The following is a 17910-nucleotide window of genomic DNA, read 5'->3' on the forward strand; positions in this document are numbered from 1 at the left end:
GGGCTCTTTAGCTCCTCTCCAGTTGCTCCCTGTGGATTTTTAAAAATGGAAATGAATAACGTTTTTTGTTTATATTTTCATTTTTATTTATCACTGTTGTAGGTCTATGGTACGATGGTACGACGGAGTATTAGGGCCACATTGAGGAAAAAAATAAATCTGAGATTTCGAGAATAAAGTCAAAATATTACGAGAGTCAGAAGTTTAAGAGAAAAAAAAGTCTTAACATTATGAGAACAAAGTAGTAGTAATTTTACGTGTTATTTTCTTTTTTTCTCATAAAGTTATGACTTTATTCTCGTAATATTACGACCTTCTTTTCTCATAAAATTATGACTTTATTCTGGAAATCTCCGATTTTTTTCCCCTCAATGTGGCCCTAATACTCCATAGTACATTTGCTCTTTGGCCCTCACTGCATTAGACGTATATACTATATACTTAAACTATAAGCTGTTTTTTTTTGTTGCCTAAAATGGCTCTTTTGATAGTAAAGGTTGCTGACCCCTGCACTAGATAGAAGAAATAAAACAAAATACAATAAAATAGAGTTAAAGATATGTCTCTGCAGTGGAAACTGAAGGAGAAATTATTATAAAAGGTAACTAAATGGGTTACATTTCTTCCTCTATAACACCACCAATGTTTTTTAAAACAATGTTTATTTCTGTTTGAAGAGCCAGTAAAAGATGCCAAAAGTGTTTGGTGTGTTCGGGAAAATAAATTGAGTGAGCTCTCTTCGCAAACATAGACGATCTTCGGCACGTTACAGCCTATGATAAAAGGTGTTTACTGGCAGGAGGAGGAGGAAGAGTGGAAGAGGAAACTACAGACATTTCAAGAACATACCGGAAATATGGCGGAAAACAAACCACAATCTAATACAAGAATTGACAAAAATTGTATTTTCTGTTTGATAGCCAACGATCAAGACAAAGAAACAAAAGTCATCACAAAGGTAAGATCTGTTTAGTAGCTACAGTTGCCCAGATGCAGGTAGAGTTACAACTCACCTATAACTTATTCAGCAGGCTATAACACTTTTATATCATCCTTAATGTGGCTTAAATAAGTTTTAATTAGGAAGTCTTGTTTGACTTCTTCTTAAATGCTATCAAACAATAAAATATGAACGTATAATACAGCAGGAACAGCATTCAAGTTTGACAAAAAAAATGCTCATCATAGGTGCATTTACTTGATGTTACTGCAGCTTTCAGCCACACTTTGTGACTTTCATTATAGTGGATGCAGCTCAGGTGTTGGATTTTTCTAAAACCTTTGAGCTGAAAAGATAAAATAAGATATTCCTTTATTAGTGCTGCAGTGGGGAAATGTGCAGTGTATAGCAGCAAACGGGATAGTGCAAAAAACAAGATGCATCAGCTAACACAGTAAAAAAGAGCTAAACAAAGTGTAACAAAATATGAAACATTTAAATAGAAGGAAGTATAAAAATAGGAGCAGTATATACAGTATTGACAATAAACAGACTATTAACAAAATTGCACAAGTGGAAAATGATATTGCACAGTGAGAATGAATGAATGAATGAATGAATGGATATCAGGTTATTGTCAGGTAGAGGCAAAGCCTTTGATATTATTATTAATATGCTACAGAGCTGTTGAAGTCTGATGTAGACACAAAATAATGATGATGGGTCTGCAGAGGGGATGCGTCTAGTGGCAGGTTGAAAATGCAGTCTTGCAGAATGTGTATCATTTTTGCTAGGATAATAAAAAACTACTCCTTATTCACCAAGGTTATTAGGCATGATTTGAAGTATATATAAAATAAATAACTTGATGGTGTGTGCGTTAAAGAGGGAGTCACATATTTTGGCAGACATTATAGCCTAAATGCATTATTATCATGATGATTATTATGAATATTATTATTTGATAATAATTGGATGATAATTGGTGTGGCACACCTTTCACCAGGTGTGCCACACAGTGAAAGAGGAAGTGCCTCTTGACTCTGCTACACACACCTGTTAACAGGTTGAATACATATGAGTTGCAACAAATGCTGCATTCACTGGCCTGTATTATTAACACTTGTGTTTCATCTCTGTATTTCTATCCTCAACAGAACAACGAGCTGGTGTGTTTTAGAGACATCGTCCCTGCTGCTCCTCACCATTACCTGGTTGTACCCATACAGCACATACACAGCTGCCTCTCACTGAACATGGAACACATCGGCCTCGGTCTGTTATAGTGGATCACTACCAACTAGTATAAGTACTGCAAATAACCACTATTTCTACTGAGCTGCTACGGCTATACTGTTGCTACTAACAATATACGGCTTCTAATAACACTTATCGAGCATAGCGGTAGATCAGGCAGGCCATGGAGTCAATCTCTGCTCATATCACAGCCCTATATCAGCTGATAGCAGCAGATCTTAAGCCAGCCCAATCAGTTAATGCATCAGCTGATGGATCAGCTGATTCCCCTCTATGCATTTATTGGCAAATTTCATACAGGGCGCCTTATTTAAGCTGCTTCAGCCTGCCTACCTTTGCTGCTTCCTCTACAAGCCGCTCGCAACCCACCTCCACCCCACCACCTCCTTTTAATACCGTGTCTGACTTAATCAATGTCATTTCTGTGTTATTGATGCCAGCTCTGTTCTGCACCCAGGGGGGTCTTTGCTGCTGCTCTCCCTGCTCTGGCTTTCCATGTATGCACATGGAAGGACAAGGAGGTGGGCTCTCCTTGTCTTATGCTTCCATGTATGCACATGGAAGGGCAAGGAGGTGTGCTCTCCTTGCCTTATGCTTCCATGCTTGCGCGTGGATCCACGTACGCACGTGGATGGGCAGGGAGGTCCCAGAACAGAGCCATACCGCCAAATATATATATAACTGTGAATGAAAATACAGTTTTTCTTTGACTAAAGTGGTCCTGACTGAACTACAGTTTCTACTAACACTCTATTTACCACTTTTATAACTACTTAGGATACTACTAGAACTAGAACTCTGCTGCTGAAACTACTTTTCTACAACTACTACAACAATACCGCTGCTGCTTCCACATTTACTAATACACATCTACATTCACAACTCCTATTAATTCACTTTAATAAGGTGATGTTTGAGCTACCTCTGTGAGTTTTATCTTAGTCAGGTCTTTACCAAGAAATAATTGAGTCTGTCTTGTATCCAACAGTTGAAAGGATGGCTGAAATGGGGAAAGCTGTTCTACACAACCAAGGGATCACTGACATGAGGAACATAAGGTAGATGAAGACAGGTACTGTGTGTGTGGGTGTTTAAACTTTAATGAACAAAATGTTTAAAGGAATAGTTAGACATTTTTGGACATTATTGGAGAGTTAAGTGAGAAGATTGATGCCACTCTCAAACATGAGAGTGGCATCAATCTTCTCATCTCTGCCAGAAAGCAAGTGTGTGTATTATCTAAAATGTCAAACTTTTGTGTTAAAGAGGACCTATTATGCTTTTGTGCTTTTTCCCTTTCCTTTAGTGTGTTAAATAATTCTTGTTGTGCATGTAAAAGGTCTGCAGAGTTACAAAGCCTAAAGTCCACACCAAAGGGAGTTACTCTCCCCCACAGAAACACTGCTCCTGAACTGCCTGAAACACCTTGTTAAAGTCCTGCCTTTTCTTCCGTAACGTGGTGATGTCACCAAGTAACACATGGTGAAAGGTGAAAAGAGGTGCCGCAGCACAGCCGGTATGAGAAAACATTTGAACATTAAAGCATGTAAACATGTTCTAGTAGAAACCCAAAACACAAGTATGCACCTGAAAATTAGCATAATAGGTCCTCTTTAAGTAGCCTAATGAAAGAAAGTATAGGCCTAATTGAAATGTACGCTGCACCTTTAAGCTCAAAACTAAAGTAAACTATACAGTTGTAGTTTAAATGGAACGAGAGGTGGGAATACGCTGTGTCAAAAGTCAGAGGTTGTTATTTGCTGAAGTGTCATTCCTCTATTGAAATGTCTCAAACAGTTCTTTGACTTGCTTGTCAGCGTGCTGATCATTACATTGATGTGTTTATCTCCACAGTCTGGGCTTCCACCAACCTCCCTTCACTTCAGTTGATCACCTCCACCTCCATGTGCTCGCCCCCAGCAGCCAAATCTACAGCTACTTGAACTATAAGTTCATTCCAACCACCGACAGGTTTGTTACTGTGAGTGTCGAGGACTACTGCCACTTTCCTTACTCCTTATTGTATTCATTATCTTATAATATTACAGTCATTACAGTGTTATCCATGTATGCAATGGCTGTGAAATTACTGTTTTTCACGGTGATGTAGAAATGTGCACTTATTTTACTTGTTCTTTTGTTTACAGGAAGAACGTCTCCGGAGGTATCTAAAGGATAAAAGTCCATCAGCCCATGATAATTTGTGTTTACCATGTTGAGACATTACAGCGATGACAACATTATAAACTGTCGTCTGGAAAGAACATTATCTGGAAACTGAGTCAGTAAATGAGATAATGAAGCGGATAAATCAATTAGTTTTGAAAGGAAAGCCATAGCATTGAGATGTCACTGTAGAGAAACGACTACACACGCTGGACGTCTGTATGTGCAGCAGACAGTATGCTATGCACATACAGTATAATCAGTTGTATTGTACTGTTTGTTGTCGGCTTTGTCTGTATGAATGTATGTAAATTACCAAAGTGTGAAATTATATTTATTATATTTTATGGTCCGTGATAAAGAAAAACAATGGATTGACTCCATTGAACACCATTCTGTGTGTATGGGTTTCTTGAGATATCTTAAAATGAAATTATTTTGAACAGAATTGTGTGTATTTTTGTGCATAACTACAGTGTTTTTTGGGGATTGAAGTGAGTTTATTTATTGCTACATCCTGGAAAGTACTCAAACACATTTTCCACTCAGTTTCTTAAATGAGAGACAGTCACGTGCTCCTTTGGCCCCTAAAGCAAATAAGCCGTTTCCCAAATCGTTTCATTATATTAATTTAATTAACAATTTTAGGTTTTTATATGTACCCTACACAATAGATGGGTTCCTTGATGTAATGTCTGACGAGTCATATTTAGGATTTAAAGGTCCCATATTATAAAAAAGTGAGATTTTCATGTTTTTTTTATTATAAAGCAGGCATAAGTCCTATATAAATACTGTGAAAGTATCGAAACACTCAATCCACAGGGAAATACACACAGCCTGTATTCAGAAACTCTGCATTTGAAACAAGCTGTCAGGATTTCTGCCCATTTGTGATGTCACAAATATACAATATTTAGACCCTTTTTATACTCACAATTTTAAAAGTAAACATTCTGAATGTGTCCCAGTTAACGCAATTCTGTCGCAATTAAGGCGGCAGTAGCTCAGTCCATAGGGACTTGGCTTGGGAACTGGAGGGTCACAGGTTCAAGTCCCTGCAGGAACCGAGTGTGAACTGGTCGCTGGAGAGATTCCAGTTTGTAGTCCAGTCTTGGGCACTGCCGAGGTGCAACAAACCCCCAACTGCTCGGGGCCCCCTCGCTCTCGGGGCGAGAAATCCTGACAGCTTGTTTCAAATGCAGAGTTTCTGAATACGGGCTGTGTGTATTTACCTGTGGATTGAGTGTTTCGATACTTTCACAGTATTTATATAGGACTTAAGCCTGCTTTTCATAATATGGGACCTTTAAATTCTAAATATGACTCGTTAACGCATGTATAGGTCCTGTTTGTGTATGTGTGAATGAAAAAAAGAAAGAACTTCCCCTCAGGGATTAAAAAAGTGCCTTTTTCTTCTTCTAAAACGCGCTAAAATGGAGCGTTTCAGACAGAGGGTATATACAGGCGGACAGTATGAGGAAAATAACGTTGTTTTTTTTACATTAAAGCATGTAAACATGCTCTTGTAGAAACACAAAATACAAGTATGTACCAGAAAATGAGCATAATATGGGACCTTTAAAGGGAATTTACGCGGTTCCTTGAACGCAGCATGCTCGATTAGCTCTGTCAGCAGCTGGTTGTCCTTACTCCATTTGTCCACAGACACGCCCAGACTTTACTGGTATTCAGACTCAACCACTATGATGAGTTGTTATTAGACACAACTTTAGAAAACACAATGGAGACGCAGGAGGCTTCTGGGAGCGAAGACTGTCCTTTCTGCCAAATAGTGACCAACCAGGCTGACACTGAAGTACTACTGAGCGTGAGTACCGACTGTTCATTCATGCTTTTACTGTCAGAAGTTACACAGCTGACTCTCTCTCTCTCTCTCTCTGTGTGTGTGCAGGACGATGAGCTGCTCTGTTTTCGTGACACGAAGCCTGCAGCCACACATCACTACCTTGTTGTTCCCAGGACGCACATCGACAACTGCAAATGTCTCCAGGGTGAGGACATACCTCTAGGTGAGGGACAGACATTTGTCACAGTTATCAGTGGTAGTTCAATAGAGACAGATGTGAGTCAGCAGCCTTTGATTGATTGATTGATTAGAGGAAAATGTCGCCCACTCTGAGAGGTCACTTTGTTTGAAATTTGTTTTTCTTTTCTTTTCTTTTTTTTTTCTCCAATACTTTATTTACAAAGTTCAATACAGCAGTTACATAAAGTACCTGTTCAGATTTTTCATTACAAAAATTTAAGTAAATAGATTTCACAGTATACAAATAATATAAAAATAAAATAGATTGTATAACAAATAAAATGTAAGGAAAAGAAAAGATAAAGAAAAAACAGTCGGGGTCTGTTAAACATTTGGAATAGATCATAAATAATAGTTGTTTTTTTTTAGTTTTAGGTTTTCGATAGCAAGGCAAGGCATAAGGCAGCTTTATTTGTTTAGCACATTTCAGCAACAGGGCAATTCAAAGTGATTTTACATAAACATTACAAGAACATTGCGACAAAGTGCAAAAGAACATTAAGACATAATAAAAACATTAAAGATTAGAAAATAAAAACAAGCTAAAAATAAAAGCTAGGATAGAAGCTAAAATAGAGTATAACACACAAGAGTAAAAGCTCTAGTGCAGTATAAGATCATTATCTGGTTTAATAAAAGGCAGCAGCAAACAGGAACGTTTTAAGCTCTGATTTAAAAGAACTAAGAGTTGGAGTTGGTCCTGATAGCAGATACTATATCATATGTGACATCAGAAAGCATCCTCTCTGATTTCAGGCGAACAGAAATTACCTGGTCTTATGTACACTTCTTCTCTTTAATCACAGATATAAACTTTATAAAAACACTGAAACTGTGAATGGGAATATCCACTTATTATTTCATTATTTTACTCCATATTATATAATGCTTATTAGAAAACCAAAGGTGTACCTGAGACACTGTCCCTTATGGACTTAACATGAACTCTATTTGTTGTTGATAGTGGAGCGGATGGTAGAAATGGGAAGGAGTATACTGGAGAAGAATAAAATCAGCAACCTGGATGACATCAGGTAAGTCAATCTCCTGAGAGTTGTGTCTTGTGATCATAATGTTCTGTGTTGCTTTGATTTACAGTGATGATTTAGTTTTAAATAATTTAATTTGTATTTATGGCCTTTCTTCAAACCCACATTGACTCTGTGCAGGCTGGGATTTCATGTGCCTCCATTCTCATCTGTTCCCCACCTCCACCTGCACATTCTTGCTCCAGCCAGTCAGATGGACTTCAAGTCGCAGCTTCGCTACGGGCCGCAATCTCACTGGTTCATCACAGTGAGTGATATATCTTGGATGGCTGCATTTATCTGTGGAGACTTGAGTGTGCCAACCAGTGATGGAAGAAGTATTAAGACCTTTTACTTAAGTAAAAGTAGCAATACTACAGTGTAAAAATACTTTGTTACAAGTAAAAGTCCAGCATTCAAATTATTGCTTAAGTAAAAGTACCAAAGTATTAGCATCAAAATATACTTAAAGTATCAAAATTAAAAGTACTCATTATGCAGAATGGCTCATTTTGGCCTAACATATATTATATTATTGGATTATAATTAGTGATGCATGTGTTCATCACTTTAATGTTGCAGCTGGTAAAGGTGGCGCTAAGTTTAAGCACTTTATATACTGCCGGGTAACTTAACCTGTGATAATACATCATAATGTATAAGTAGATTTTATTTTTATTTTCTATTAATAAGCTGAATATGCAAAGTAACTAGCTATTAAAGTTGTCTAATAAATGGAGAGGAGTAAAAGTATAAGGTGACATAAAATGTAAATACTAAGGTAAAGTAATTTTTTAAAATTTTGCAATTCCAAAAAGCTTTAGTAAAAATACTAAAACTTTGTTGTCTTTAAATTATGAATATATTTAAACTTTGAATAAAATTTTTAAATGGACATGTTGAATGATTTACTATTCCTTACATTAATTTAAAGTTGCCTTTTTTTTTAATTAAAAACATACGGCCATAGAAATATTTAATTAGCAGCTTTTTATTTTGTCTTAATCAATTAATCAAAGTTGTTATTATCCATTAATTAAAGGTGTTATTGATAACATTGATAACATTCAGCCACTAGATGTCACATTCTTCCTCCCCCGTTCCATTGTATTTACTTCACAACAATTCGTTGCCAGGCACTTACCGTCAATTTCAGCCATTTATCTGTTTTTTCCACACTAACTGACGACCCAGAGATACCACGTGACACCAACGTTGTTTTACTATTGGCTCACAAGCCTTGTTAGAAGTGGGAACCAAACATCAGATATGTTCCACAAAGATAAACAAAACATTCATTTTGAACCCGCCAAAATTTTTTAAATGATTAATTCACAACAAAAAAAAATGTTCAGGAAATGCCATACTTTTATTCAGCTGCTTTCTAAAGGCTCTGTAGATGTTTTTGTTTTTTTATATTCGTCTACATAAAAATTGTATCAATAAGACCTTTAAGGGATATTGACCCATGAAAAAATTGAGTAATTATTATGGTAGCACACTCCACCCTCCCTATAGCGATGGCTGTCAAAATCAGTGTTCTGCGTTAACATCTTGTACGTCTTTTGATCACTTTTACACTGAATTACAATATTGTGAATGCTGTGTAAGTTCCTTGTTCTGTTCTGTTGCAGGTCGACAAAGTGCTTTCTCAGTTGAGGACTCGCGGCAAGGTCAAATGAAGAGATACAACGAGTCTGAAGGTGCAACAGTCTTCTTTTTATGTTGACGGGTTATTTATTGTAATCCCGCTTCACTGAGTGCAATTTTAAATCAGTTTTCTATCTGACTTGACATTTTCTTTATTAATGAGTTACAGTATAATGGTGTATATTCCTCCATGCTGCTTGATGATTCAGTTGTGAAGAAAAGAGGAAAAAGAGATTGACTAAGATTTTTTTAATAATGCATTCTATCAAATGTCATGTTGGGCAATGAGGAGAGAATTACTGCATTTAGGATATTTATTATTTATTTAAATTCAAACTTTGAAGACTAACTTGAAAATGGATAACGCATATCTTGTGACAGTTTTAAAATCACATATAACAAATCATTTAATTGTACTTTTTTTTTACCATTAATCATTTTTTGTTTGTATGTTTACTTGTCTGTTTGTGATTTTGAAGTGGATCAATTGAAACAGCTGCTTATACCTTTGGTATCTTGTGTCACAACTTATCTGATGCACTGGGGTACAATCTGTCTTTTAATATTAATATAATATATATGATTTTAATAAACAATCTCGTCAGTTCTTTCTTTGAGCCACTTGATGTCACTAGTGAACTTGTTTTATGGAGAGGCAGGATAGAGGGGCACCAATGGGTTTCATAAACTGACTCTTTTTTAATACTTTTTTAAAAATGATGAAGCAGGAAACATGAAATATGATCCTCTCTTTTTCATTTCATGCTGACATCATCCTGCTGTAATACTGCACTTCTCAGTATTCATACTGTAGTACACACAGATACATCTGCATTATCCCTAAAAGGTTCTCTAAAAAATCATTTATCATATTATTATGTTGTAATGTGTCAGTAGTGAGATTGAAAAGGAACTGATATTCAAAGCCTTGTGTCATCAGGAATTTGCTAAAATGATGAAGAAGGTGCCCAAAACTATAACATCTGTCAACAACAGCACATGTCAGATTCGGGAAGAAGCTGTCACACAGCATTCAGAGCGCATTACATGATCACTCAGACCAAGTGCTTTTCTGTCTTACTTACTTACTCTAAATCTACAACAGCACAACATGTTGGCATGTTATTATCACCCTTGGGCATGTTAACAACCTGCAAGCTCTGCAGTGACTTCTTCCATAGACTATTAACAGGTGAGCTGACTAGATAAAGATAAGAGGCATATTTTTATTTTCTTCCAGCAAAATTAAGCTCATTTAAAGCCCCTATATATAAATCAGATCTCAGCCAAACTTCCTGCACTTTATTTCTTGGGTGCTGGCTATAATATGTATAAGCTTTGTCATAAGAACTCTGAGAAAAAATATTGAATTTACAGGTTGATTATTAAATGTCCCACCAACCATTGTTGACAAAAAGAAAAACACACATATATATATATATATATATATATATATATATATAGAACTGTGTTATTTATGATATAATAAGTTGTTTGATTTTGGACACTGAAACATTAGCTCCTCTCCAGTGGCTCCCTGTGGATTTATAAAAATGGAAATGAATAACTGTTTTTTGTTTACATTTTCATTTTTATTTATCATTGTTGTAGGTCTAATGTACGATGGTACGAGAGAGTAATACGGCCACATTGAGGAAAAATAATAAATCTGAGATTTCGAGAATAAAGTCATAATATTCCGAGAAAAGAAGTCGTAATATTACGAGAATAAAGTCATAAGTTTACGAGAATAAAGTCATAATATTACGAGAATAACGTCATAAGTTTACGAGAAAAAAGTCGTAATATGAGACTAAAGTCATAATATTATAAAGTAGTAATTTTACGTGTTATTTTCTTTTTTCTTGTAAAGTTATGACTTTATTCTGGAAATCTACGATTTTTTCCCCTTAATGTGGCCCTAATACTCCGTCGCACAATTGCACTTTGGCCCTCACTGCATTAGACTTATATACTATATACTTAGACTATAAACTCTGTTACCTTCATCACAATGATCAAATGATTTGCGGCTCAAGACAGATTTTTTATTATTATTATTATCATTAAAATGTCTCTTTTGATAGTAAAGGTAGCTGACCCCTGGACTAGACTAACTAGAATAAATCACAAACATCCCAGCAGCCAGTTGAACTAGTATCCTCTGGCTGGTAACGTTCGACGTTCGACTCTTGACGCTCTACGTCGTTTGACGTGACGTGACGTGACGCTCCTCGCTGCTGCGGTGTAGCCCCGCCCCTCGCGCCGTCAACAACTGGATCTCAGCTATTTGTATTTCTCGTCAACTAGCACTGCTGCTGCTAGCCTGCTAAGCTAACGACGAATCATTGCACCCTGCAGTTAGCCAACCTGGATGGACATTTACTCACCGTCGTTTTGCTTGAAACACGCTCCATCCATAGCTGGTACCGATGTGCAGTCAATGCGAGCTAAAGGACCGACGAGAGGAGAGACATCACCGTCCTTTAGCCGCCTCTGCTAACAGCTAATACCGTAGTAGAGAGCTCCATAGCTGGCTGGCTGACAGTTGGCTCGGTTAGCTCCGTGCCTTTACACTGTAACGTAGCTAAGATTTACTCCCTGAAACAATGACTTGTCTCTGACATTGGTGAGTATAAATAATGTGTTATGACTTAGTAATATGTCTGGTTAACCAACAGCTTGTTTGCAGCAGCAGCAGCTACACAGAGCCACGCCTGGGCCATTTAAATGTAACGTGTGTGGCTGATGATAACATGAGCCAGGTGTTATTTTACCTTTTACTATGTTCAGCATCATGCTCATCAATTCTCCTGTTGTTTACAGAGAGGACTGAGGCCCAGGTTGGTTGTCACATTGGAGTAACCAGAGCCCAGGACTAGTAAAAGGTGGTCGGTGGTGTCATTGAAACTAAGTGGGTGAGCACCACAGTCAACTTGCAGATGCACACCTGGATTTGACCTGCCAGAGCTGCCAATATGATGCCGGTAAGTGCACAAAAAAACCCTGCTCTCCTGGCATAAAATAATAATAATAATAATTGTATTTGTAGAGCACTTTTCAAGCACAAAGCACAAAGTGCTTTCCAAGGAAATTCACATCATATACAACAGAATACACTGAAACATAAATAATTAAATAAAAAACAATAGAATGGGAAAATAAAGAAACAAGCGCATATATATTCATAAAGTTGCATATGCACATATATACACATCAGCACACAAGCATACAAAAGACTATAATTCAGCTGATTGAAGAAGCCATTCTATAAAAGTTGTGACAGAGTCTGCTGATCTAAAGCTCATCGGAAGAAAATAAAGTGATTTATTCCCATTTATTCTTCCAAGATCGGTGACGTGACAAAATCAGACCTGTGTGGAAATTGTTCAGGTGTCATGCTCTCTCTGCAGGAGTAGTTTTACACCTAGCTTTTCATCTTGCTCTGCGGCATTTGGGCCATTTTCTTTCACAATGTGATGGTCATGTAGCTAAAAATATAAAAGTAACAGTTTAGATGAAGAACACAGTTTGATTCTCTGACTATCAATGTACACACAAGTTGCAAGTTCAAGATAGATTGATATCTGTCCATTTGCCTTGCACCACCAAGTGAGATCACAACTTCCTAGAAAGGAAAACTTAATTTGATCGACTACCACTTTATCTGTTGACTGTTGTACAGTATCTCTTCAGCCTGATTCCATAGCTGCAGGACTTACATTGTTAATTGTTGCAATGACATTAGGAAGGGGAAATGTATAACAGGACATGTCATAACTTGATGGACAGGGATTATGGCGTATCTGAAGTCTATTTGCTTTTAGCACGAAGAACAGAATATGTTTTCTTGCAAAATTGTGCAGTATTGAACAAGTATTACTCCTGTATACTAGGGGTGTAACCATACATCAATATGGATTGATGTATCGATTCAGTGATCAACGATCCAATATCATCGATTGTAAAAGGAAAACATCAATACATATCGTCATCTTTAAGATACGCCTTTATTTTGAAATTCCCATGGTACATTGGTGCCACCATTTCCGTCCAAGCACACTTCCTTCCTAAACATTCAAACAGCACTTAAACATGAGAAATGTGGCACTTTATAGTAAACAAAAGCATATTTTTATTCTTTTTATTATAAACGAATAGATTGTTTTTTTTATTTAAATGTCTGGAAGAGTCCAATAATGAAATTGGCAAATCATATTTTTGTTGCTTTTTGGGAGTTGATATAAATGTAACTGATTATGATAAATGGGCATATGATATTGTCTCATATTGATCGCAGACCCCTAAATTGATCGAATCGAAATCGTATCGTGGTAGACTTTGTCATATCAGCAAATATTGTATTATTGTCCAAAGAATCTATATAATATCGTATCGTGATGAAACTTGGGATTTACACCCCTACTGTATATCAGAATAGGACTGGTTAACTTCACACTCTGTACTGTCGTTATAATAATAATTAATTTGCTTTGAATAAAACAAAATTTGGGCTATATTTAAAACAGTCGATACAGTAGGCTTTGAATCAAACCATGTTCATGCTGTTGTTTTCCCTGGTGTTATTGTCCAAGACGCTCTGTGATGCGAAGAATGGGATACCTGAACGGCAACACTATAGGAGCCATGCTTTTGTTGGGACCTCTTTTGTTATCTATTGTGCTGAGAATGCAGTGATGGATTGTGGGAAAAGTGTGAGCAGCCCTTTTGGCCTTCAGGGAGGGGAACATGAACTCAGATGCGGGATAAGTTTACAGTAGGTTCAGTAAGGTGTCGTCATGAATGGAGGTGATACTTGGCTAGTTATCTTTCTGAACGTTTGTTGAAAATATAGTATCCGTAACATTTTCTTTATAGTCAGCACAACTTCAGAGAGGCTCGTGAGCTTTCAGGAGTACAGGAGAGGTAACTCCATATTTGCCGCTGTAGCCGTCATGTTCTCAGGAGTGACTGCGATGGCAGCCTCTATAGACGTTTGTACCCCGTGGCACCAACAGGCTATCAGAGTCAAAGAGCCAGTGGAGCAGAGAGGCAACCCTGCACTGGGTTCTCGCGTGACTCCGCCAGCCAATGAGACCTTGGCAGATCTAGGTCTGTGTGGCTGCGTCGACTAATGCTCTGTTGTTAAGGGGAACTTTTTGAGCGGAGTAGATTGTCGAGTGGCATTAATCTCACACGGTGGAGCTGGGCAGAGCGTGATTTACAGCAAATGTAAACATTGTCGCTTTTACCATTTTTATTTTGGAGGTATGATGGTTTAAAATGAGCCAAGTCATCACATTTATATCATAAAATACTCGTTATAAGTTTAATATATGACTACCGCTGTTAGACCTTTTTCTTCAAACTCACTGTGAGCAGATAAAAATAGTGAGATATTGATTTATTTAGCAACTCCCACCTGTTTAAAACAGCCAGATCTCGTTTCTTATTGGTTGAAGAAGTATTCATTATTAATTAGACGTTCTTCCTCTCATGCACATTAGTCAGCTTTCAATCAAAGGGACACATGCTTTTTTTAAAACTGTAATAGCGAAGCCAGTGTAGTTATAATTTAGGTAATAACAGAACATGTCCTTAGAACAGCTTTATTTAAAGTTTCATTTGGATCTAAAACATCTTGTGTGCACCGGTGTTCAAGCGCCCAGCTAAAGGAAAGATGTTTACATTTTTACATCTTGCTCATCTCACGCATGTATATTACATAACGGCATTATTCTTCAGTTTTCTGTCACCTTTGTTTCAGTATATATTCACCTAAGGCTGGGCAATTTGGCCAAAATCTTCTTTCCCGATATAGATCATTTCATATCTCTATAATGATACATATCACGATATAGCATGTTTTCTGTTTAGTCAATTAATAAATAGTCTGTATGAAATAACCATACGGTAAAGCCTATTTTTGTTTACTTCTATGTAAATTAAATACTATATTTCTCATTTAATTAATAACAGTTCCAAGTGAAATTATAGAGAAAAAATAAATATATCCATATATATATACCATTTGTCAATCGCATTAAGCTGAGTGGTAATGTAAAGTGTGATGTAAAAAGAAAACCACAGTATTCAAATTATATTCCCTAAATATATGTTGCATCAGATTTTCTGAGAAATTTGAGTTAGTATGTGCCTGTTATTAACAATTCAGAAGATATAAATGTGATATAACGATATCTCGATATATGATTTCATCACGATAAATGAAATGAAAGACGATAAATTATCATATTGAATTATCGCGCAGCCCTAATCATTACCTCATCTTTCCTCCATATGTTACATCGCCGGTCGCTTGTCCATCCTACAACCGCCCCCTCCCCCCGTCCCCTTTTCTACCAGCTCCACACAAGGGTATTTTTATTTACGAAAAAGCAACAGTACAAACAGTTTTCTGTCAGATGGATGATTATGACATAAATTAATGAGGGGAAAAAAGCTGTTAAAAACATGAATCCTGTTCAAGAAGTGGATTCTGGACAAAATGCAGTCAACATCACTCCTGCTGTGAACTCACCTGAACAATATTATTGTAACTAAAGTATTTGCTGAAAAATATATGTTTTCACATGGATAGATTATCAACTATGATCATTAGTCTCGCTTTAGCGTTTCCTGGCTGTAAACACAGATCGTAGCCGTTGCTGCAGCTTGATTTTTGAATTTTTTAAATTGTCACTCCCTGTCGTCGCACCGCCAGCTTGGTCCGCATCGCAGGTCATCCCAGGATGTTTTGTGCAGCAAATCAGTCGCTTCCCAATGAATGGGAGCAAATTTTGCCGCCTGTCTGGTCTTGTATAGTGGGGCTGCACCGTAATACTAATTGTAGTGTGTTTACCTATTTATTCCGCACATTTGGGCTTGTGTTTGGTTAGAGTTATTTTACTGTTTGTATTTTTTTGTCACAATTTGAGTAGATATATATTTGGGAATTGAATTTATCCTGTTTGTGGATGTTTTCAGTTAAAGTTTAGGAAGCGATATTCCGCTGGATATTTCTTCTTCATTGTGGGTACGTCTATGTGAGTAAATGAGTGACAGGATTTGTGAGAGGAAATGACTGTTTGTTTGAATCATCCTGCTGGAGATCAGGCCAGCCAAGCAGCATCCCTCTCTCTCTCTCTCTCCCTCTCAGGAGTTAAATGATAAATGCCCCAATCTCCAGATGATGCCCACTGTAGCATTATGCATCAGGCAAAGAGGGACACTGTGTGTTTCTAGTCCTGTACAGGCAGCCAGCATACAGTATGAGGATGATCCCTTTCTTTGCCTCTACATAATAGCGCCCTGACCCTCATGCCAGTCACAGCTGGAGCCAAAATATTCTCATTAGCAGGGAGTCGTTGGTGTTGCAGCTACTGGCACAACCAGGGGACGATTTTCACATAGAAGGACTTGTCTGCACCCTCCTCCTCCTCCACCACTCTGTGACTCTCTCTCTCTCTCTCTCTCTTTCTCTTACTGTTTGTTTCTCTCTAGCTATCTCTCTCCCCCCCCTCCCTCCCTGAATTACACATACAGCAAGTGTTTTTTCCTCCCAAGTCTCCTCTGCAGCACTTTCCAAATGCACGCTCCGCTGTCGGTTTCAGAGGTTCGGCTCGGGATGGCATAACAATTAAGTGTCATGCCTGCGAGAGCGGCAGCGCTATGATGAAGAGGTTTGTGACTATAGTGTTACGCGGCCTTGTTAGCCTCTCCAAGGAGAACCCCATTTGGGCAAAGGAGCACCACCGGCCACCAAAGAAGGAGATCAGGAGGAAACGGAGGGCGGCCAAAAGAGCCAAGACCATGGGCAGACGCAACTTAGTGAGGGCGGTTGGTATTTCTCCCGTGGTCGGTCAGCTGGATCACTGGAGTTTCTGTTTTCTACCTGTATTCACATGATTTGGTAGTCTATTTATTTGAAGGTACATTTTAGAATATTCTGTGGGGTGTTTTTTTTGTCACCGATTTAAATCAGGCCCAAATTAGCACCTTAGTTATGCTGTCTGATCGGTTAAATGTGCGTCCTGATTAATTGAAGGTTTGTTTTGACATGCTCTGAAGGATAAAAGTCTGTGTCGTCATATTTATAAAAAAAAAAAGAAATATTTGATTATCGGAGTGTAGATTAGGATGGGCTATTTTCATTTACTTTTTATTTTATTACTACAATATTTCATTACATTTACCTACTGTATTTCTTACATTGATCTTGGTGCAGCCCTAGATCAATAGGAAATCAAATATAATAATAAATTATATTAATAATAATAAAACTAAATGGTGTTTTTCATTTGTCACAGTGGCAGAGTTAATGAGGAAATACAGTGGCAACATTTAAAGGAAACAAAGTTTATTTACTAAGCTTTATCAAGCCTAAGTACTGTACAATCCTATGGCTGCAACTAACGATTATTTACATCGTAGATTAATCTGTCGATCATTTTCTGGTTTAATCGATTAGTTGTTTGGTCTATAGAATGTCAGACAATGTTGAAAAATGTGGATCAGTGTTTCCCAAAGCCCAAGATGACGTCCTCAAATGTCTTGTTTTGTCCACAACTCAAATATATTCAGTTTACAGTCATAGAGGAGTAAAGAAACAAGAAAATATTCACATTTAAGAAGCTGAAATCAGAGAATTTTGACTTTTTTTCTTAAAAAATAACACTGATTAATCGATTATCAAAATAGTTTGCGATTAATTTAATAGTTGACAACTTATAGATTAATCGTTGCAGCTCTACATTGAACACTATTGTAAAACATAAATGTAAATAAGGATGGACACCACCAAAACTAATTAAAATAGA

General features: G+C 37.2%; 3 protein-coding genes across 8 annotated transcripts in view; all 3 read left to right on the forward strand.

The window, feature by feature from the left end:
* The first annotated feature begins 789 nt into the window (after positions 1 to 789).
* On the forward strand, positions 790 to 4811 carry LOC119476585 (histidine triad nucleotide-binding protein 3-like). Its single transcript, XM_037749971.1, has 5 exons — positions 790 to 958; positions 2098 to 2215; positions 3186 to 3255; positions 4052 to 4168; positions 4345 to 4811. Exons 1-5 carry the CDS (start codon positions 857 to 859, stop codon positions 4367 to 4369), a joined length of 432 nt encoding a protein of 143 aa, XP_037605899.1. The 5' UTR covers positions 790 to 856; the 3' UTR covers positions 4370 to 4811.
* A 1191-nt stretch (positions 4812 to 6002) lies between these two features.
* LOC119476598 (histidine triad nucleotide-binding protein 3-like) lies at positions 6003 to 9708 on the forward strand. Of its 2 annotated transcripts, XM_037749985.1 has the most exons (6): positions 6003 to 6194; positions 6279 to 6396; positions 7378 to 7447; positions 7583 to 7709; positions 9076 to 9131; positions 9170 to 9708. In XM_037749985.1, exons 1-5 carry the CDS (start codon positions 6108 to 6110, stop codon positions 9121 to 9123), a joined length of 450 nt encoding a protein of 149 aa, XP_037605913.1. In that variant the 5' UTR covers positions 6003 to 6107; the 3' UTR covers positions 9124 to 9131; positions 9170 to 9708. The 2 variants fall into 2 exon arrangements, with proteins under 2 accessions (XP_037605913.1, XP_037605912.1); XM_037749984.1 differs by having other exon boundaries at positions 6004 to 6194; positions 9076 to 9708.
* Positions 9709 to 11330: 1622 nt separating this feature from the next.
* ppp1r13bb (protein phosphatase 1, regulatory subunit 13Bb) overlaps positions 11331 to 17910 on the forward strand; it is a 33912-nt gene continuing 27332 nt past the window's right edge. For 2 of the 5 annotated variants that reach the window (XM_037750704.1, XM_037750706.1), the window contains exons 1-2: positions 11331 to 11720; positions 11918 to 12078. In XM_037750704.1, the coding sequence (XP_037606632.1) occupies positions 12070 to 12078 (9 nt within the window). In that variant the 5' untranslated portion in view covers positions 11331 to 11720; positions 11918 to 12069. The remainder of the gene's footprint in view (positions 11721 to 11917; positions 12079 to 17910) is intronic. The other 3 variants (XM_037750705.1, XM_037750707.1, XM_037750708.1) reach the window with 3 other exon arrangements.

The sequence above is a fragment of the Sebastes umbrosus genome, chromosome 18 (genome assembly GCF_015220745.1).
Source record: "Sebastes umbrosus isolate fSebUmb1 chromosome 18, fSebUmb1.pri, whole genome shotgun sequence".
Lineage (NCBI taxonomy): Eukaryota > Metazoa > Chordata > Actinopteri > Perciformes > Sebastidae > Sebastes > Sebastes umbrosus.

Excerpts from the sequence above, each read along its gene's own strand:
- LOC119476585 (XM_037749971.1), top strand. The coding sequence starts at position 857 with ATGGCGGAAAACAAACCACAATCTAATACAAGAATTGACAAAAATTGT. Across the intron at positions 2,216-3,185 it reads CATGGAACACATCGGCCTCG|TTGAAAGGATGGCTGAAATG; the intron begins GTCTGTTATAGT and ends TGTATCCAACAG. Across the intron at positions 3,256-4,051 it reads ACTGACATGAGGAACATAAG|TCTGGGCTTCCACCAACCTC; the intron begins GTAGATGAAGAC and ends TTATCTCCACAG.
- LOC119476598 (XM_037749985.1), top strand. The coding sequence starts at position 6,108 with ATGGAGACGCAGGAGGCTTCTGGGAGCGAAGACTGTCCTTTCTGCCAA. Across the intron at positions 6,397-7,377 it reads GGGTGAGGACATACCTCTAG|TGGAGCGGATGGTAGAAATG; the intron begins GTGAGGGACAGA and ends TGTTGTTGATAG. Across the intron at positions 7,710-9,075 it reads AATCTCACTGGTTCATCACA|GTCGACAAAGTGCTTTCTCA; the intron begins GTGAGTGATATA and ends GTTCTGTTGCAG.